Below are 22,227 nucleotides of genomic sequence, written 5' to 3'. Positions count from 1 at the left end.
TTCCTTTGTGCTTCCTAGTGTTGTATAGTAGAGCCACCTAACCTTCCTTGAATTCGTTTTCTTAAGAATTTCTATCAAAGCAAGCATTGCTTCTCATTTTCTCTATGAATGGCTAGCAAACAAATCTAATCTAGATTTTCTAGCCATACCACTCTATTTTGTCATGGCATGGACTTCTAATCTCTCCTAGATTGCTATTGTAAAACTTGGAAGTGTGAATTCCATTGAGATGACAACTCTTTGAATGCATAAGTGAATCTAAATGGATTATGAGTTGTATGATGTTCTATACATGCACAAGGTAATGTGAAGCTTATGTCCTCAATCCTACTTTGTATGCGGGCCTATGTACTTTTGGTGATTATGTTGGAGAGTGTTTTGTTGGTGGCTTTGGGGTAAGGATTGCACATTTTTTATGGACTTCCATGATCTTTGAGAGTCAATGTACATTTTGTAATATTTGCTTATGCAAATTTACTGATCAAAATGTTGCTAATTAGTTCCCAATTGTATTCGATTCCTCTTGGTTGTTTTGAATACTATATAGGGGCGTTTTAGCCAAGCCTTCCTCTACCAAGTGCAGTTAGTGTGCTCTCTATTGCCGACCTAGTTATGGAAAGGTGCAATGTTGTCAAAAGAGTTTGGCCAAGAAATGATGTCTTCAAGTGGTAAGCCTTGGAAAGGCTTTGGTTTGACTTTTGGACATTGTGTAATAGGTGAAGAATTTTGCCACGGCAATAGGAAAACCAAGGTTTGACTCCTAATTCTAATTGAGTGTGAAGGTTGCATGTGAGGGGAGAATCCACTTGCATCATGAATGTGGTTTTTTTTCCAATTTTTCATATATGCTAGACCAAGACTATGCATCTTATTGGAAGTGACTCCATCCAAATGCTAACTCTCTACTACTATTCACCATCTTGGAAGTGATTGGATCCAAAACCCAACTCTTAGGTTCGTCGTCTTCGTTATCCTTTCTCTCTTTATTGAGAGACTTGAATACAACTGCTCTTCTTTGAGTGGCCTTTACATTAAGTTCTCTTCACGCTCATATTAAAGTACCCTCCATCAACTATAGAGAAAATGCTAGCGATATGGAGATATGATAACTAAAACAGTAATGAGAATATGTAGATAAAGAGGATAACTTTACTGAAGCTTTCGTGTTATTAGTCACTTTGATACAATTCTTTCCGTCTTGGATGATCCAATGCAACAGCTTAGCTTTACTTTACGTAAAGTTGGAATTCCGACTGTTCTCTACGACTACTAGCATCTTGTTCTCAAAGCAAGGCAACCAAAACTAGTTCATAAGCAAATTCAGTCTGCTGCAGCATTCAACTTCTTGATCAATTCTGTGAGAATACCATACAATCAGTATTGGCGTACTGAGCTGCAGATTTCAGAGCAGTGGCTATGGACGAAGAGAAAGCATTGATAAGCCCACAGTTAGGCCTGAATGAGGAGCTCTCTCCTCCCGGCAGCCCCCCTTCTCCTCATCGAGACCCTTTCCTGCATGCATTCCATGATCTCTGGGTGCCTGAAGATCACTTCCCACAGTTTTCTTCCCCCACTTTTCACCCCCTCCACATTACCTTGCTCAGCAACACCCATCCTTCCCATCTCCTCCAAGTTGTAGCCCGCCTCTCCTCTCCCACTTCTGCCTTTCAACGCCTTGTCTTCCTCAAAACTTCCTGCCCCTCCCTCAACCATGACGCCGCCAGCCTATCTGCCCGCTTAGAGTTTCTGCATGGCGTTGCCACATCCCAGACGTTGCAGGAGGTCGACCTCACGGGAATGGATCGGCTGCAACCGGACGAAGTACGAGCATTTTGTGATCATTTGAAATCTAATCACGTCATTGAAAAGCTCATCGTCTGTGACCAATGCACTGTAGGCGACGAAGGAGCCAAACATTTCGCAGACATGCTGTCCGAGACGCCCAAATCTCTTAAGCACCTGGATCTCCGGCATACAGACATTGGACCTGAAGGAGCTAATTGCATCGGTAATGCTTTAGAGAGGAATCATACGCTCGAGCATTTGACACTGTCGGATAATCCTATAGGCGCAGGGGGCATCTCCGCTCTATGTCACCCGCTTCTTCCCGACGCAAGAGGGGAGCAAGCTAACGTTTCTTTGAAATCTCTGGATATAGGAGGTGGCAATAACAGGATGGGTAGTGCAGGCGCGAGAGAAGTTGCTCTGCTTGTTTCCACAAACTCCACGCTTCAGAGCTTAAGCTTGGCCCATGAGGATAGCTTAGATTGCTCTGATGTTTGTGTCATACTTGAAGCACTGAAATTGAACAGGTCGCTTCAGTCCATAGATCTCTCTTTCTGCGGTGGTGTTTCCGGAAAATCAGTATTCAAGGCCTTCCTAGACGTTTTGTCGATCAACGTTGATTTAAAGGAGATTCTGGTAGACGGAACGCCAATGCACGACAGCGATCATTGGGTCCCCATACAGTGGCGGTTGAGAGGAAATGCGAGACGTTCAAAGGAAGTGCTTAAAGACTTTCCAAGGAGGAAGCCGACGTATGCGCGGGTCTTCATGTGCGGTTCTGCTCTTGCAGGTAATTAGAGCGTAGATGAATGGCTCCAAATTTTTGAGAAGAATGAAAGTATGGCTCCTATGTCATACAAATTATAGCTGAAGTCCTTGAAGCTTAAAATTATCAAAGGCATTGGTCTCTTATCTTGCAATCGTTTGAGTTCTAACGTTTGCGGGGAATCTTCTGCTCATGTAGGAAAATCGACTTTGAGGAAGTCCATCTCGAATTTCATGGAATCAGGTCCTTCTTCTGATCGGTGGAGTAGATTCCAAGCGTCTTTGACGGAAACCTGGATCCATGTTCTTCTACTGCTGTTCCATTGTGTGGGAGCCGACTTTTTCTGTCCAGGCGGAAAAAGCATCAGAGGCGTCGAGATAGGCTCTTTCCAAACAGGCCAGGTAAACGTTGCTCTCTGGGACATGCCAGGCAGAAAAGATGTTCACGGTTTCCTTGAGTACACAGTGCCTAGATCAAGGGGATCGGAGAATCCTGCTGCATTTTTGGTCGTTTTTAGTGTCCTTAAGACTACGGGAGAGAAAAGCAGAGAGGATGTGAGGAAGGAACTGACGTACTGGTTGCGCTCTATTGCTTCAAGTAACAGTTGCTCCATAGCTGGAGGGTGTAAGCCATACATCATAATTATAGGTACCCACATGGACCACTTGAAAACGTCAAATTCATTGGAAAAGGTGATGGACGACGTGGTTAGGTCCTTGCAAGATCAATTTCGAGAATTCTTGAACATACAATCCTCATTCTACCTGATGGATGCTAGATTCTCATCCTCTGTCAAACCACTGGTACGATCTATCGAGGAAACCACAAGATCAATTCTGCAAAGTGCACCAGAAATTTATGAGGCATGTGGGGAGATCCAGACTATGTTAGAAAATTGGAATGCCAATCATCCTGAACAGCCCATGATGGCATGGCAAGACTTCGACAGCCTTATGTGTGCAGCAGTGAAGAGTTTAGAGGATTGCACATTAGAAACAAAGAAGGCAGTAGCAGGGTGCTTGCACGATGCAGGCGTTGTGCTTCACGTTGCGCAAGCAAATTTTGTAGTTGTGAATCCCAAGTGGTTTTGCAACATCATGGGTCAGTTCTTTAAACGGAGTTCCTTAAAAGAAAACACAGAACTGGCAGGTTCTTTACAAATGAATACTGTGGAAGAGATTCTGAATGCTTCCTTCAACAACCAGAGGGCCCCTAAGCTACATCCAGAAGTCAGAGGCTTCACTGTAAAAGATGTAATAGAGATAATGCTAGGTTTGCAGCTATGTTGTAAGAATGATAACAGGAATGCGACTGAGATTCTCATGCCAGCATTACTAATATCAGATGTCGGCGCAGTCAGTAGGGACGTGCAAGGACAAGCACACAGGTTAACGTGGATCAGGGCAAACACACAGAGCAACCAGGCTGCGAAGTACAGGTACATCGGAAGGCGGCTGGAATGCGAAGATAAAGACTGCACCATGCTCACCTCCGGTTTCTTTTCGTACGTCCAGGTACCAAATTGATCTACCTGCAGGTGGAGCCTATAAATTCTTCGCAGCACATTGCTTTAGTAAGAGTAAGAGTCATCTTTCTGCTAAATGCTCGCTAAATTTTGCAAAACAGAGCGTATAATTAGATCTTCTTCAGAAATGTCATTAGATCGGAAATCTAAAGAGAGAGGACTTGAGGGGCAGAAAAACAATCGGTGTAAAGACTGAATGTTTCACTGTAGAACCCAAATTACCTTCAAGGAACGATACAAAGCTTGTATTTAGAAGCTTGGAATAAATTCAAACTCTAGTTCTTGCGCTGTTGATTCTGGTTTGCAGGTATCAACGTGGAACTGCTTTACAGGATCTCGAAATTTTGGCGGTGCAATATGCATACTGAAGAAGGACGTGATTTCCATTCTATACAATGGCATAGAGGTAATAATCGAATTGGAGAGCGAGGATCGCCAAAACATGGACGTGCTGGTAAGATCCTCCAAGGGATTGTCAAGGACGGTGAAGTTCGTGGAGGAGGAGATAGTGAGAAGGATCCAGAGACTGTGTGCTGAACGACAGCCGGGCGTGATTCTGAGGGAGGGCATAATAAGAACGGAGTGCGTGAGGCGGCTGATCAACTACAAGCAAAGGAAGGACCAATCAGTACGAGTGGACGATCTGAAGGAAGAAATACTGGCCGACATCACGTACGAGCATGCATGGAAGGAGGTGAGGGCAGGCAAGCAATTGATAATGGGCTACGAAAGCGAGCTAGGGGTGAGTGTATTGGGGGAGGAAGCGGTGAGGGTGATGAAGAGGAAGGGGGAGTATATAAGGAAGGTGGAGGAGGAGGTGAGGGAGATAGGAAATGGGCAGAGGGGGGGAGGAAATGGGCGGAGGTTGGAAAGTTTGGAGGACGTAAATCATGGCTGCATGGAGAGGCCAGAGGGGCTGGGGTGGCGGAGGGGAGTGGAGGAGGAGGAGGAGGTGGGATTAAAGCTGGGGAGGCTGGGAGAGAGAGTGTTGGCGATGGTGGAGGGGCTGAGACGAGAAGTGGAGACGGTGGTGCCGGAGATTTGTAGTATAATGGAGGCGACGATGAGGGTGGTGGTGGAGGGGCAGCAACGCTGTGTGCCCTATCTTTTGGTGGTGAAGGGCGACGGCGCCAGCTTTCCGGCGGCGATGCTCAGCCAAATAGTGCCCGGGCTGCGCGGGCAGCGCCTCCACTTTTGGTGCGAGCACTTGGGCGGTCCTCACGAGGTGGCGGAACAGCCAGGTTTGGAGGTGGTTTTGGCCACCCCCGACGCCCGCCGCCTCCAGTCCCTCGTCTCCCGCAGCCTCCGTTTTATCGGCATCCTCGCCCGTATTCTGCTTGCCCCCTCCCCCTCCGCCCGCGCCGCTGCCTCGCAGCTCAGCCACTCCGTCGACCGCTCCCTCGCCCGCCTCGCCTCCTCCACCCTCCCCCGTGAGCTCCTCCTCCCCCGCCGCCAACCCAATTCAGCTCCCGCAGCAGCTCTCATCGCCTCCTCCTCCTCCTCCTCCTCCTCTTCTTCTTCTTCTTCTTCGACTTCTTCTGCGTCCTCGCCCGAACAGTGGCTCGTCGACTTCTTGAAGGGCAAGAGCATCCCGCGCCTCTTCCGCCTCCACCGCGTTGTCTACCGCGTGAAGCCCCACATGGGCCGCGTCGCTTGGGTTTGCTCCCAGCACAAGGAGCAAGGCCTCGCCCTCGGCACCATGGAGCTCCTGCCCGTCATGCTCCCTTCGTAACTCTTCCTTTTCTTCCTTTCTGATTATAATATTATATTATCTATCACCTTTAGGAGTGTCTCTAATTGTTTTGGGCCTGGCGGGATTTTATTTAGTCCATCCACCATGGAAAACAAAAATAGGGTTTCCTTTTAATCTCTTTAGTGTTCAGAAGGCAGACCTCTATTCATTTGCTTTTCCTTGTTTAAATAAGATTCTTTGTATGTGAAGTTAAATTAAATCATAAGCTCTTTTTAAATGTTCAGATTATTCACATCATCATGTCTATCACCAATTTCTACCACACCATAAAATTGTCACATCCAACAAAGAAAACCAAGTTTACATTAGTTTCAAAAAACGTTTGCTTTGACATAATGCTTAAAATTATTACAATTTAGAATAACATCACCACCTAGCATTTACCTACCCACACTCATGTCAAAAATCAACACGACAAAGACACACATAGCTTCTTTAGATCTCACTTTTCTTATTATAATTATTACAATTTAGAATAACATCACCACTTAGCATTTAACTACCCACACTCATGTCAAAACCCACACTCATGTCAAAACTCAACACCACAAAGACACCCGGGAAGGAGAGATTAGGCAATGGGCAATGGGGAATGGGGGAATGGGGAAAAGGGGGGAATGGGAGAGGGAAGTTTGAATTTTAGAGCGGGAAGTTTGAATTCCTTGAGGGAAGTATATTGACTGTCACCTCTCCCTCTCCCTTTTCAATCAGACCCTCCCTCTCATCGTGTTCCCCTTCCTTCCTCTCTCCCTCTCCCTCTCCCTCTCCCTCTCTCTCGTGTTGCGCACCCCTTCCCCTTTCCCTTTCCCCTCTCCCTCTCCCTCTCCTTTCTCCTCCCTTCTCTCCCTCCGTCTTTCTCCCCCCGTCTCTTTGTTTAGATCTCACTTTTCTTATTACAATTATTAAAATTTAGAATAACATCACCACCTAGCATTTAACTACCCACAATAATGTCAAAACTCAACACCACAAAGAGACCATATAGCTTCTTTAGATCTCACTTTTCTTATTACAATTATTACAATTTAGAATAACATCACCACCTAACATTTAAATACCACACTCATGTCAAAACTCAACACCACAAAGACACCACATAGCTTCTTTAAGTTCCCAACTACAAGCTTCTAATTACATCTTTCTTACTAGATTACTTATACATTAAAAACAAACAAAAGTGTACAAAAATCGTCCTCATAGATCCAATTTCACACACACCTACACATACAAGTGTGCATACACACCTACACATGTGCATGCGTGCACACACACATGCACACAGATGCACACATTCACACACACATGCATGCATTCACACACATCCTTAATACACTTAATAAGAACAACTCATCCATGATTTAACACAAAAACACATTGTTTGTTTGATGCATTCTTGATCCACCAATGAAGAAAGGGACACATTGCCCATGGCCCAATTGCCAATGTAATAAATGAAAACATGGCTTACATTGCCAATTTTACTCCAATTTTATAGCAAGGAATGTAGTCTACTTAATATATTCTCATTTGCAAAAAAATTATGAAATTAATCTAATACCATATTCAACAATATGCAAAAATGTACCTTTAAATTATTTAGTAATATTCAACCATTTATTGAGGACTATGAGTTGACCATATTCAAACAATATCCAAATGTCATAGTCTACACCCAACTCAAGGTCGATGAATCTATTCTACACGCTACTTCTTTTTAAACTTCACTTTAAGCACCCTTCATAGGGAGGATATTTTTCTTTTTCTTCTTATTGGGTGGAAGTTCATAACTTGCCTCTCCACTAAAGTGCCTAAACAACTAATACTTATTGAGTCTTCTTAACTTTTTGCCTTCTTATTGGGTGGCAATTCATATTGGCGCTCCATCAAAATTTTTTTGAAATGTACTCTTAAGCAATGGAATATTTGAAAGTCTACATTTTGATGTTGGCTTCACAAACACTCAGGCCATGTAAACACATGAAAAGGGTGGCACTATGCCCCTTACGATCTGACAATTCTATCTACCAATATACTAATGCATGGACTCAATTGAATTCATGGCAAAATCCACCCTAGACACGACATCGAAGGGAAGTTCTTCAAGTTCTCCATTTATATAACATGAAGTTGTATCTAATGAGCTTTCTTGCATAATACCTTAACATGAATTTCTATGCACCACATCTTTCACAATCTCCCATGAGGCACTTGTAATCATGGAATATCAAGTCTTTGCAAGTGGCACAATAAGGCATGATTTCCACAACTATTTGACCCCATTAAATGCATGCTCATGTGCTACACATTCGCCTATTCTTGTTGATGAAAGCACATTTTACAAAGACAAGAATATCTACTCCATGTAAATCAAATGAGGCTGCGTTTCTATGTGTAAGCTTGCATATGAAGAAGGGTTTCAGCTTCTCAAAGGATCAAGACAATATAGACACCTAGATGTGCAACTTTGAACCAGCTCATAAAGAAATCCGCCTACATGAACAAACAAACATGAGAATATCAAAACATGAAATTGCTATGTAGCACACACGTCATAAGATTGCAGCAATGATATTGACACATAGCACAAGATCACAATAAATATATAGCACATATAGCACATGATCACATTCCAAGTAGCTATGCCAAATACATTTGACATAAATTATTTTATTGTATTGCAAATGGTTTATGTAATGCACTATGTTGTAATTCTATATTCCTGCTATGAAAATCATAAGTTGTACGTGCCCTCAAGACCCTATCACATCTCAAGAGGACAACTTTTGGTTTTAACATATGCTATTGTGAGGATCACTCTCTCATTTTGCTCACTAGCTAGAAGTGCTTCTTCATTGTTGCCTCCCTCAACCTAAGGGTGTCGTATTCTCCTTGAATTGGTCCATGTGATGCTCACTTTGAGAATAATTGTATTTGATTGATCTAGTAATTTCTAAATGAACTTTAAAACTTTTAGCAAACTTCCATGTAGGCATATTCTACTAAGAGAGTTGCTCTTCCCTCTCCTTCAAAAGCTTTGGAGGACTGCTTCTACAAATTACCAAGAACCTTACAAGCTCTTACATAGTGGTATTGTATTGGAATTTTATTACACATAAAAGAATTGTATCGGAGTTGTAGGGAATCATGCACATCTTGCTAATATTGCACCTCTCCATGTACATCTTGGTTATGACTACTCCCTACCCACCCTCTATGTGATTTGAATCCTGGATGCTTTGATTGGCTCTCAAGATTTCTTTTAGCTCCACCTCATTGCTTTGGTTTGTTCCACCACCACAACTTTACTTTTCCATTATTGGGTCCTTACCTTTTTTAAGGTCTTGGCAAAGCACATAGAGAGATTGTATAAGCATACTTATGCATAAATAAGAGACTTTGCGAGTCAAACCAACTATTTCATTTAAAGGTTTCTATAATCTTTCATGACCATAGAGCACATAGAGTTATGGTCTAAGCATACAAATGCATAATTGTTTTGCAATTGTGGCATAGTTGAAAATGAGAAAATATGCATGTCCCACTATAAAAGTTATGTCCAATCCTTATGAAACTTTGTGAGTGTACGGGACTATTTTATTTGAAGGTCTTTGTAAAGTTTTTTAAACCATTAAACCCATAGATATATGGTATGAAGATAATTATATACAACTTTTTAGAAAATATACACCATGCATAGTTGAAAATGAGAAAATGTGCATGTCCTACCATACAAGTGATGTTTGATCCCTTTTGAGACTTTGTGCATATAGGGGTTGACATTATTTGTTAATTTCTATGACCATCAGATACATAATGGTATGGAATGTGTGTATTGATGAATAATTTTTTGAAAACTATGAGCATGGCCAAAGATGAGGAAATGTGCATATACCACCTTATAAGTGATGTCCAATGGTTATCAAACTTTTCAAATATAGGGACTACCTAATGAGAAGGTATACAAATTTTCATGACCATCGGGCACATAGAGGTAGAGTATAACCATGTTGATACCATAGTGACTTCAAATCCCATAGGTATTTCTAAGTATGATTTTTTCCCGAGTTCAAACCCACGAGCTTATAGTTTTGAGATTGATTCCAATGACCTTTAATGATATACCCTTTCCTAGAGAAATGGTGTTGTGCACCCTTTTGATGCTTCCACCCCATACCCTCTAGGTTTGTCTCTAAGGTCTGCACAAATAGTTACCAACCACATAGCTGCACCAAAAATACAATACCAACATAGAATGTGCACCCAAACCACAAACCACAAAACACTACAGATATGGTGTTATTCTTGTCATACCACAAGTACATTCCTTCAAGCACATACCAAAGATGTAAAGCTACATATTGTAGTCATGATCATATTTATGCTTCAAAAACAAGCAAACATATCATAGTCAAAGTGTTTTCGACAACATTCAATGTGGGCCACTACATTGGTCAATTGAAAATAGCATAAAACCATAACATTAGAGATGCACCATAGGGTATGGAGTTCCCACACACCTTAAGGACTACTACATACCACCTAACCCTTGAATGAATGATTGGTGTGTGTAAGGCTATTCAAGGATATTAATTTGAATTAAAAACCCTCCATTTGCTAATGATATCTCCTTCCCTTGCCAATTCAAACTTGGCATAATTGGCCTCCAAACCAATGTGATCCCCACCTCTCTCACTATCATCTACATACTTGAGGCTTGCTCTTCTCCTTCTCATCATGATGTTGGTCTTCCCCCTCAATATAATGGAGAAGCTCTTCATGTGTCCCACGAAATCTCTCGACACCAATATTTTGGCTAGTTGAAGACCTCTTGCCTTCACTGTTATTAGAAAATATAGTATTTCCTCCTCCTCTTCCTATTCCTCTAGAGGAAGAGTCTATTTTGGTGCACCGCATCATGTATATACTCATGTTTGGCATGGTAATCCTCTCTCTCTCTCTCTCTCTCTCTCTCTCTCTCTCTCTCTCTCTCTCTCTCTCTCTCTCTTTGTGTGTGTGATAATTTGGGAGGACCAATTTTTTTTAATAAAATTATATTGATCATTTGGCTAGATAGAGTTTTATAAATACATCATTTGTCCTTTTTATAGTTCATCAATCTGAGCTATAGTTTGAGAGTTATGATCATCATCAACCCTTTTGCTAGTGGAAGGGTCCTAGAAAGATGCCAAAATTTATTTTTGAGTACACATTCAAATACAACACAAAAATTACATCACAATTTAATTTTACATCTCCGCAATCTAAGCTACGGTTAGAGAGTTATGAGCACTTTTGGTAACCATCATTATGATAACTTTCCATGGTTTTTGAAAGGTCACCTCCATTTGAGATGATGAGGTGAAGGTCAAAAGGGGGGGTGAAGTGGATGCTCCAAAAGAGAAGCGATGCAAGTTGCAATGGAGAAGGGCTAGTAATACATTAAGAGCTGATCTTAAATTAACGTCTTAAAAATACCCATAGGATGCTTTTGTTGGCCAAAGGGTCTCTTGGACTTTTTCTTTGTTGTATTGAGCCTCGAGAAATTAAACAAATTTTGGTTTGAAAAAAGACCATAGGACCATTTGGTCAGCAAAAGGGTCCTTTGTCCTTTTTTTCTTGCATTATGCCTCTAATTATTAAAAAGGAATTGCTCATAGGACCCTGCCACTGGCTAAAGGTTCACTTGGACTATTTAAGAACTAAATTTATTGAATTATTTTTTATTTTAATGCAACAAAAAAAAGCTCATAGGACCCTTTCATCCAATCTCAAGGGCTTTTTAAGGACCAAAATTCATTTATTGATTTTCAATTTGAATGCATCCAAAAAAAACTCAAATGACCCTTTGCTAGCAAAAGGGTCCTATGAGCTTACTTTTTACTACAAGAAAAGTGATGTAAATTTTTTTCTCTATCTAACTGCGTAATCAAAAGTAAATTTTTGCATCCTTCTAGGACCCTTTCACTAGCGAAAGGTTCCATAGAGATGTGATGAACATAAAAAATGGGTCATAACTCTCAAACTGTAGCTTGGATTGCTGAGCTGTTAAAAGAAAAAGTGATGTAATTTTTGTGTGCCATCTAACCATACATTTAAAAATAATATTTTTCATCCTTCTAAGACCCTTTCGCCAGTGAAAGGGTCCATGGAGACGTGATGATGGTGAAAAAATGGTCATAACTCTCAAATTGTAGCTCAGATTGACAAGCTATAAAAACAAAAAAAATGGAATTTTTGTGCTCTATCTAACCATGCAATCAAAAGTAAGTTTTTAATAAAGGAAAAGTATGTTTTTATTTTTCCTATGTAGCCATGAAATCAAAATTAAGTCTTTGCATCCTTTTAGTGTCCTTTCGCTAATGAAAACATCTTGATGAGAAGTGTGTGTGTGCGTGCGCACACATGCGTATGTGTGTGTGACACACCCACACGCATACATACACACAAATTTGAGTATGTGATTTGAGTTTTGGACTCATCTTGTTCCAAAGACATCCTATGATAATTACAATAGTAAAGGGTGATTCTTGGACTTGGGTAAGACTCCAAGACTTTATGACTCACATTGCACATGGTTGAGTACTTCCTTCAAAGAACATTCCCAAAATTCTTTATAGAGCCATCCTCTCCTAGATTTCACCATTGACCATTGCTTCGATAAAATTTTTCAACTTCTAAAGAGTTACTGTTGCATCCATGTGTATCTTTTTAGTGTTAGAAAGGACTTTAAACCTCACTTAACTATCGTTATCTCTAGCTTCTAAATCTGATAGAGTTAGATCTCTCTCTAGGCTAAGAAGCTTGGAAAAGTGGTTAAAAACCAATGACAAGCATCATCACCCATTAAAAGGGAAACCTCTCTTGGATGTTCTTCTTTCTTATCAATCTAAAACATTCTCTTGTGGGTTTTTTTATTTTCCCTACCAATTCCCTACCAACAACCAATCCTTTTGTGAATGTTATTATGCTTAATCTTGGCTTCCTCCCATTTCCTCAATTGTGGTTTGATCTAGACAAGTTTAGATGACCCCCAAGCCTACCAGCCAATCGTTTTGTGAATGTTATCATGCTTAATCTTGGCTTCCTCCCATTTCCTCAATTGTGGTTTGATCTGGACAAGTTTAGATTGAGCTTGAGGAGAGACTAACATAGAAACATTCTCTAGCTTCTTAATCTCCTTCTTGATTATGTCATATGATGTTAAGAAGACACATACATCGGTTGGAACCAACCACCAGGTTGGTTCCAACCACTAGTCTATTGGTTCCAATCACTAGGCTAGTTTGTTATATAACTACCAAGCTAGCTACCTAGTGCCAATAAGCTTATTTTTTAACTTTTGTGCTAGTTTCTAACCATTAGTCTAGTTGCTAAACTAGATTGGTGCAACAAACAACTTGGTGGGGTTAGAACTAGCATGGTGCTTATAATGAGCCTAATGGTTGGTCTAAACTAGCATGCTAGTGGATTAATCAAGAAGCTAGCTTGCTACTTTAAACATGGGGCTCTATTAAGGCAAAGGATGATGTAGTTAGGAAGAAAGATCCTCCCAATGCAAATGGGTTTTCATTAGTTTAATGGCACTTCAGAGGTTTCCTACAATAAGTAAAATCAAGACGGGTACATCATGTTGAGGTTGCAACATGAGCCAAATGCCCTATTAGTTTGAATTTTGGAGATGAAATGCAACAAGGGTTCTTTGTTTTAGAGAAATTTCTGGTTGATTGGGTATGTTTTTTGGTGTATTGTCCATTGAAGAGGGGGGAAAGAGAATTGCCATCTTGGCAAGGGCAAGCCTTTGAAAGTGAGGAAATTGATGAAGGATGAAATGGGATGTATGATTGCAATAAAAGTTAAGGGGGAAACCTCTAATATCTATTTGTGCTCCTAATAGATACAAAACGTGAATGTGCCACCATGCAAGTTATGTTTGATCTTATGAAGCTATGGAAGTATAAGGAAATTTCTCATTGAAAGTTTCATGTGAATGTGCCACCATGAACGTGATGTTTGATCTTATGAAACTTTGGAAGTTTCTCATTTGAAATTTTCATGACCATTAGACATATAGAGGTATGGGATAAGAAACTAAATGCACGATTTTTTAAAATTATGCACCATGCATGGACAAAAATGCAAAATTGTGCATGCCTCTTCATGCTAGTGATGTTCGATCCTTGTGAAACTTTGCTAGTATAGGTTCGATACACAATGCACATTTAAGGTCTTTTAAAAGGTCCATGACAATCAGTTATAGAGAGATATGGGATAAGCATATTAATGAACAATTTTTTGGTAGTTATAGCATGCATGGTTGAAAACAAGAAGATGTCCATATCCAAGCATACAACTCATGCCTAATGGTTATGAAACTTTTTGAGTATCAGAAATTTTTACATTTGAAGTGTTTTTCAAAGCGTCATGATCATTTGAACCACCAAACAAGTGATGTCCTGATCCTTATGAATTTTTTTAATTATAAAGGCCTTACCCACCATTTCAATCTCTCTTAAAAGTTTCATAGCCATCAGACACATAGAGGTGTTATAGGCACAATGTTTGGCATGAATGCACCCTGCATATTTGAAAATAAGAAAATGTGCATATCTCAATGTGCAAGTCATGGTTTATCCTTCTCGACTCATTCAAAAGTCTTTTCAAAGTTTCATGAACATTGGACATATAGGGATCTAGTATAAGCAAACCTTTAACCGACCCATACTATTTTGGTAGTTATGTGCCATGTATGTCTAAAATGAGGAAATGTGCATGTCCCACCATACAAGTCATGCTTGGTGCTTATTAAAATTTTGCATATATGGGCCTATTTCATTTCAAGGTCTCTACAAAGATTCATTACCAAGCAACAACCGAAAAATATCCTCAAGAACACCAAGGCATCTTCTACATTTCCCATCCCCCTTCCCTACTCTGAAAAGAGGATAATGTTTGGATTAAATCAAAACATGGATACACTAGTGATCTCAATTTTAGACAATTTTTGTTCAAGGAGTAAAATTTGGCAAATGTGTCAAATTTACTTCAAAAAATATAACTGAACTCATGTAGTACTTGTGCAGACATTAACTTTCAAAGATTTTGAAAGTTAATGTCTGCCAACAAGAATTTTCATTTTTAATTCACTTGGGGTCTCATTGCTTGAGCTCCCCAACCAACTAGATTATCTTTGTATGAACTCCCATGCCATCTCTTGCATTTAAGAAGTTATGGAAAACTATCAATGCCGTACAATAATAGATTGTCATCAATAGCAACAAATTAGTGCACAAGACAACCAACACCCATAGCAAAAAGATACAACCATACAGCTTAGTAGTTTTGCATATAAGATTTCCATGTAATATAAGTAGATTAATGAAGACAAAGTACTAGGTGGACATTATACTAGCACTGCAATTAATATATTCACACTTCAATTCTCAGTTTTAGAAGAAGCAACTATAACACTTAGCCACCACAATATAGTCTACCAAATCCTGTAATAATCTCAATGCATCCCATTTCTCTCGAAGAAAGCAATGCACATAGTACATGTTGATTTCAACTACAAGCAATACATGGTTCAATTCTAGCTACAATCGAGGAAATATAATTATGTTGAGGAACAAAGACAACATAAGAGAGAAACTTTCAATACTTGGGTAAAGCCTCATGTCCATTGAATACCAAGAAGGTTGGAAGATTCTAGCTTGAGAACTCCAATATTAAGATAAGGAATATGAGAAAATATATAAGAAGAGTCGATTGTGCCTAACATGACATCTTCCATTTCATCCTCTTTCCACTACTGCAAATTGTCACAATGGCAAGCATGTTGCACTCGTTGATCAATATACTCTTCTACCTAACCATTTGGAACTCTATCAAGTTCAAATATGTCTTCTCTAAGGGTGAGAGTTCTCCATAGCTTATAAGGATTTGAAATATCACATTGAGATAGGGACCTCCATCAAGTATTGTGCCAACAAGTTTGAACCTTTAAATTTTCAAGAGAATGGTAACATTGCCGAACATCTCCTTCCCATAGGGCAATGATCCTGAAGGCATTGAGCTATCTTGAAAAAGTGGTTGCATATATAGGAACTAGAACATTGACTCTTCGTGGCTTGCTTCAGCCATCTCCTCTAGAGTTCCCATCTTAGTCTTTTAGAACATATCTTATAAAAAATATAAGATTTCACCTCTAAAATTGTTTTAAAATGTTAAGGTTGATGTAATTATAGATTTTTTCACCTTATCAAAGTTATTAATAAACGTTTTTTGTTTGGGACTTCATTGTATGCATTCTTGGAGTTATGAAGCTTGCATACATGATAAGATTATGTAACTTTCTAATATTAATTCTTTGTATGAATCTTGAATTTTCAAAGATTACATACATAACAAGCTAATCAAGTTGATACATTAGCCAAGATGAATGAGCCAAATCTTGATGCATGAAATATAAGTCAATAGATGTGTTGTTCTTAAATCTTTCTGCACTATATGGGTGTTATTTTTGAAAGTTGAAGGTTTTGGAAATTTGAAAATTTTTTAAACTTATGACAAGGCTACTGAAATGGAAGTCCAAAGAAGTAAGATGTTACTCAAGTTGCAATGTTTGTGAAGAATTTTTTGGGGCTAGCACAATATTTATTTTGTTAGGTCCAACAATATTAACAAAGGTGCTTAACTATAGACACTATCTCAAAACTACCTTAGAAAAGCAACAACAAAAAAGAATGTCAAGAGTCTAATGGTTGGGCTTGATAAGGAGTTTCAAGATAGTCCCATGAAGCCCCAATAGAAGAGTCCAACATGAAAGGTCTCACTGTACAAAGTTTTAGAGCAAAAGGAGTTGAGATTTCTACATTAAAGAAAGGGTCATGTAGTTGATCCACGAGGTATTAAAGTAGTTGATCTTGAGGAGCGTGTAGTTAATCATGAGGTATCAAACATATGTCCATTTAAACATAATAGTTTTTGTACATTTTGAAATTATATTTGATGTTTAAGCTATTGTTAATTTTTTGTAAGTATACTTTTGCACCGATATGCCGTGGACCAAGGCACACAATCTGACAATCTTGATTATAACATTATTAAGGTGGATCTAGCAAGATAAATTTGAATTATGATGTCCTTTTTTGTGCTCAATCTAAAATGGTCAGTGTTTTATCCATGCCTTTAGACTATAAACTTCATAGTTATTGGATTCATCTTTTCTTTGGATTCATGTATGCAAGGCATGCCTAGTTATTGGATTCAGCTTTACTTTGAATTCATGTTTGCAAGGGATACCAAGTTACATTAAAACCTTTAATTGATAATTTTTCAAATTTCATCTAATGAAAAACTCTTTATTGCAGTGATTTATTATGCAACTAAATCACACATTTTGAGTTGCAATGATTTTTGTGATGCATATAAATTTGTAGACTTGTCAATGCAATTAATGAAGGAGACTGATATCATAAACATCAATCTTATCGAAGACGATCATTCTATTGAGAAAATGGTGGGTATAGTAGCTTTTTATTATTAGTTTCCAAAATAGTCTTCATATATAGCTCTTTTATTAAATTCTTTTTGTACGGAGCTAATAATAACAGCATGATATCAATGCATTGGGAGCACAAAATCATCAATAAGAATTTCAATCAAGTTATGATTTTGTAAGCATATCTGTGCATAAACAAGAAGAATAAAAACCATTAATGTTACTCTTTTGGATACCATGCTTTATTGTTTTGTAGCTACTGCTGCAAGATTTATGTTCTTTTAGTATTTGGCTATTTAATGCTTGTAATTATTGAAGGACTTCAAAAGGATAAAACAAAAAGTTAGTAAGCATATCTATACATTAATTTTACTCTATATACTACACTTTACTGTTTTGTACCTACAAGATTTGTGTTCTTTTAATTCAAAGGACTTTTTTTTGGAGAAAAATAGTGATTGTATTATATACAATTCAAAAGATATACAATCATAATAGAAGTACTGTTTATCCAAGTTCTGACATCACGGTAAGTAGCAACAAGAAAAGGAGAAGAAAAGAGATCATTTTGAGTCCTGTCTCAAGCTTGTAGTAGATGGTTGCTTTGAACTGGCAATCTTCATTGAACGACTTGAGGTCCTCTTGTTCATGATCAGTGAATCTTCGAAAAGAAAGGTTCGAGGTCACTATCATAGATCCACTGGGAGGCCTACTATCCATTCAGCAAAAAAATGTTATGCATTAGTAACATTCAAGTTAAACTGAAATTTATTTCTGGAACCACAAGGTGTGTGCCCAAACAAGTGCCCAGTGGGAGTGTTTGACTTTTGTTGCATCCCCAAAAGGTATGGCTTTCCAAATTACTGGCTCTCCTAGCTGCATCTACACCATTTTCCATACTTTTCTGGTGGACAGGCATGCCACGAATAGATGGAAGACATCTTCTTGGGACCCTAGATAGCGTCGACATTTTTCGTCACCTTTTCCAACCCTCAACCCCCTTACGTTGGTCCACATCGCTTTATGCATGATAAGCCAAAGCAAAGTTGACATCTTCTTGGGGATAGATTTTGACCAAATGTACAAAAATCTCCACTTGCAGCAATGAGCGAAGTCAGAGGTGTTCCATCCAGCATTCAAATTCAAGATCATGCCTCCTATATCCTCAAATGGAGTGGGTACAAGAAGAAGGTGAGGGGAAAGGATCCAACTATACTCTAAGGTGTAGTTAAGAACTGCTCCCCCTTCCACTGTATGTCTCCTTCCTAAAGAGCTAATCTACTAGTTACAAACAACGCATCTTGATTCGTAAGTCTAAATTCCCTTTTGATTTCAAGCATAGTTTTCCATATGAAGTTATCACTATGCCACAGCTATCCCCAAGATTGCAAGCCCTTGTTAGATAGAAAACAATATCTGAGGAAGTCTTTGTTGCTTTGGATAACATTTCTATGAATTGAAGAGTTCCAAATGGAGTCAAGACACATAAAAGAGCCTTTCCTAGAAAACTTAAGCTGTGATTTGATTGACTCGAGAGCAGCCCAAAGAGATTTTCATAAAGAGATTCCCTTTGTAGAGCAGGGCTTTGAGAAAAAAAATGTAGATAGAATTGGATATCTTTTCCACCCCTTGGCTCTGACGTTTTTGAAGTTCCTTGCTAGCAACATCACCCAGTCAGGACTTAGGAGAACTTTGATTATCCATGTTGCAGCAAGCTTCGACTTCACCACCGATTGCTTGATGTCCACTACTCCTAGGCCTCCTTCACTCTTAGGTCTAGAATAGAAGCTCTATCTGACTTTTGCAATCCTGTTTATGCCACCCCAAAGAAAGGATCTACACTTGGAGATCAGTTTATCCAGCCCTGCTTGACTTGGGTGCCAACATAATAGGTAAAAAATAGTAATAGGGTACAGGTAGTGATTAAGAACCATTTGTCTCCCAACCAAGTTGGTTTGAAATCCTCTCCATTTCTCGAGTTTGGAGCTGAATTTGTTTAACACCCAGTCCCACCACCCCTTCATGGACACGTCGAAGCCCATGGGAATGCCTAACAATCTAAAAACCATGCCTTTAGGAATCACCTGATATCCCATGCGTTCTAGGTCCTCTTGTAACCTTCCACTAAGTGTGCAGTATCTCATTTTGTTGTGGTTAACAAGAGAACCTGATGCTGTACAAAATGTCTCTAGACACTCCATCACTGCACGCACATCTCGAGGGGACTTCCTAGTTGTGAGATTAGTGTTGTCTACAAATTTATGCATGACAAGCTGCTTTCCAAAAGCCAGTTCAATTCCTTTGACCGTGCCATCTCGCATTTTGTCGATGAGCAACTAGCCCAAAGCATTAGCCGACGACGATAACATAGAGGAGGGGGGCAATAGGGCAGCCTTGTCTAATAGATCTTTTCAAAGGGAAGGGTGAAGATATCTCACCATTGATGCACACCTTGGCTAAGGCATTTGAAAGTAGAAGTTTGACAAAAAAAATGAAATTTGGACCAAGTCCCATGTCTCTCATGGATTGGGTTAGGAATTCCCATATAGGTGTCGCAAATGAGAGCTCATAAATGGTACACACAACATCATTATGATTCCCTTGCTCTACCTTGTAGCTTTGTGCAAAACATACAGGTATTGCAAATGTTACATGCATGAACATTATGATGTCCCTTGCTCTACCTTGTAGTTCTATGCAAAATTGGGTCTACATTGTCAACCTTTCTTTGTTGAGTATCAACTATGCAAAGATGTATTTGGGAGAATCTTTTATTGACCATAGTTTTAGACTTAAGAGTCACCCCAAAATTAATTGGTATAAGCTTTATATGCAAGCATGTATAAAAATTTTGGTATTCAATATACTCAGTTTTAGTAGAATATACTGGTGTTGCAAATGATAATTAAAAAATGTTACATGAAGCATTATTATGCTGCCACCTTGCTCTATCCTACATATCTATGCAAGATAGTGTACGCATCCTTCCTTTTTTGTGTAGATGTGTAGAGATGTGTTTTGGGAGGATCTTTGACTTGCCATGGTTTTGATGTAAGACTTAAGAGTCAACTTGATGTTGATTTGTATAAGCCTTTTCAATTAATGTAATCATGCAACTTATGCACTGGAAGTTTTGGTATTCAATATACTAATTTTTAACCTAATATGGTATGCTAGGAAGTCTTAGCCGATGAGTTTCGGTAGAAAATGTATTAAGTTGGAGGTCACACCTCTTTATTTATGAAATTTCATCAGGTTTAGGAGTCCATTGTTTTTTCAGGCGAGTTACTTTCACTAACATAAGTGTGTAGCCTTTGATTTAAAATTTCATTTAAGAACCATGATTTATATGTGGAATAAACCCATTAATTCTTAAATGCAAGATGTGTGTTATAGAATAACCATATATCATAAAGAGTTATTACTTTCTCAAGTGAGTGATTTTTACTCATGGAAGCTCTTTCATTTAAAATTTTAGGGATTGTAGTTAGAAAGCATAATTTATATAGACAATGCCACAAATTCTTAAATGCAAGTCACATATTATTGTAAAAATCATGAAGATGGATCTTTCAAACTTGCTTTTTGTATATACCCATTTTTAGGGCTTTCTTTGAGGCATTTAAAGCTAGAGCCTACTATTCTCTATAAGTTTAACATATGTATTGCATGTAGTTGATAGGCAATATTTCCAACAATGTTAATAATGTATGACTTGTCTTCTAATGTGCCTAAAATATCATGACCTAGTCTGTACATAAAATAGGTGAGAGGCAGCAATTCAATAGCCATGCATAATGGGTCACATTACTTGCTGCTACATACTTTTTCTCTCAACTCTAATCCAAGTCCTTATCTCCTCCTTTTTCCCTTGTTGGCTATACTCTTGACCTAATCACACAACTTTGAATTGGACAACATGGAGATGTTTCTTTTAGCCAATATGCATGTTATGTCCCCATCAATACAGCCATAGCTATAGCATTCTACTACTATGTGGAGGTTGAAACGTCTTCCCATTCCAGCCCACTTACAATTTGACTCAATAGAGGCACAAATTGGATTGAACCTATCTAGTTTCCAATTCCCTACTTACAAACTACATGGAATCTCTCTTACAACCTATTTTGTTGGCTTTTCCAAACTGGCCTATTGTAGGACCTAAATGCTTAGGTGTAGGAGCATGTATCAACCCAGGTCTCTTTCTTTCTACTGGAGATGGAATCATTCAAAGTGATTATGGATGGAATAAGTGCAAGCTATTTAAGGGTCAAACTAAAGTTTGATTTATGGATCTTCTCATACCTTTATTCGAGCTTACATGTATGACACATGCAGTGTGAAGATAGTGGGAGAGAAGGAAGGAGTCTCACTTGTAGCTTTCTCACATACACAATGGGGGAATACACACAAAGGTGGAGGCTGAAAACAGTTTTCCTCTTCTTAGTTGTGAAAGCCAAAAGAACTCTAGTACAAAGAAATAGAAGAACCCTATATGTGGGTCTCAAACCAAACTTAGCTAACTAAGGTGGCATACTACCTGAGCCACAAACTAGAGTACATAAGGATAGCTGTCATCTAGCTATTATTAATGGGTGGTGTACCAACCGCATCTGCAGCTAACAAGTCGGTGACATAAATGCAGAACGGTCACCCAGACATATCACGAGTGGAGCTCGATATCTCAACACTCCCCCTCGAGCTCAATCCCAATTCCTGCACACCAAGTAGGTCTCTGAACTTGCACAGCTTCTCTGTGCCCAATGCCTTCGTGAATATGTTAGCTACCTGATCCTCTATGCTGACATAAACTAGATCAATAAGACCTAGTAAAACCTTCTCCCGCACATAGTGATAATGCACCTCAATGTGCTTTGTTCTAGCATGATAGACTAGGT

The 22,227-nt window shown here is 39.1% G+C and overlaps 1 protein-coding gene across 1 annotated transcript in view; it reads left to right on the top strand.

Annotated features, from left to right (window-relative positions):
• The first annotated feature begins 1,416 nt into the window (after positions 1–1,416).
• The window catches only part of LOC147902494 (protein TORNADO 1-like), a 35,244-nt gene continuing 14,433 nt past the window's right edge, over positions 1,417–22,227 (top strand). Inside the window, exons 1-3 of the mRNA XM_087373250.1 lie at positions 1,417–2,575; positions 2,750–4,065; positions 4,384–5,506. Coding sequence (XP_087229376.1) covers positions 1,417–2,575; positions 2,750–4,065; positions 4,384–5,506 — 3,598 coding nt within the window. The remainder of the gene's footprint in view (positions 2,576–2,749; positions 4,066–4,383; positions 5,507–22,227) is intronic.

This window comes from Dipteris shenzhenensis, chromosome 4, assembly GCF_047967505.1.
Source record: "Dipteris shenzhenensis isolate YYH24624 ecotype China chromosome 4, Dip_SZ_1.0, whole genome shotgun sequence".
In the NCBI taxonomy this organism is placed as follows: Eukaryota; Viridiplantae; Streptophyta; class Polypodiopsida; order Gleicheniales; family Dipteridaceae; genus Dipteris; species Dipteris shenzhenensis.
The sequence above is the reverse complement of the archived record's forward strand: the minus strand, read 5'-3'. Positions and strand labels throughout refer to the sequence as shown.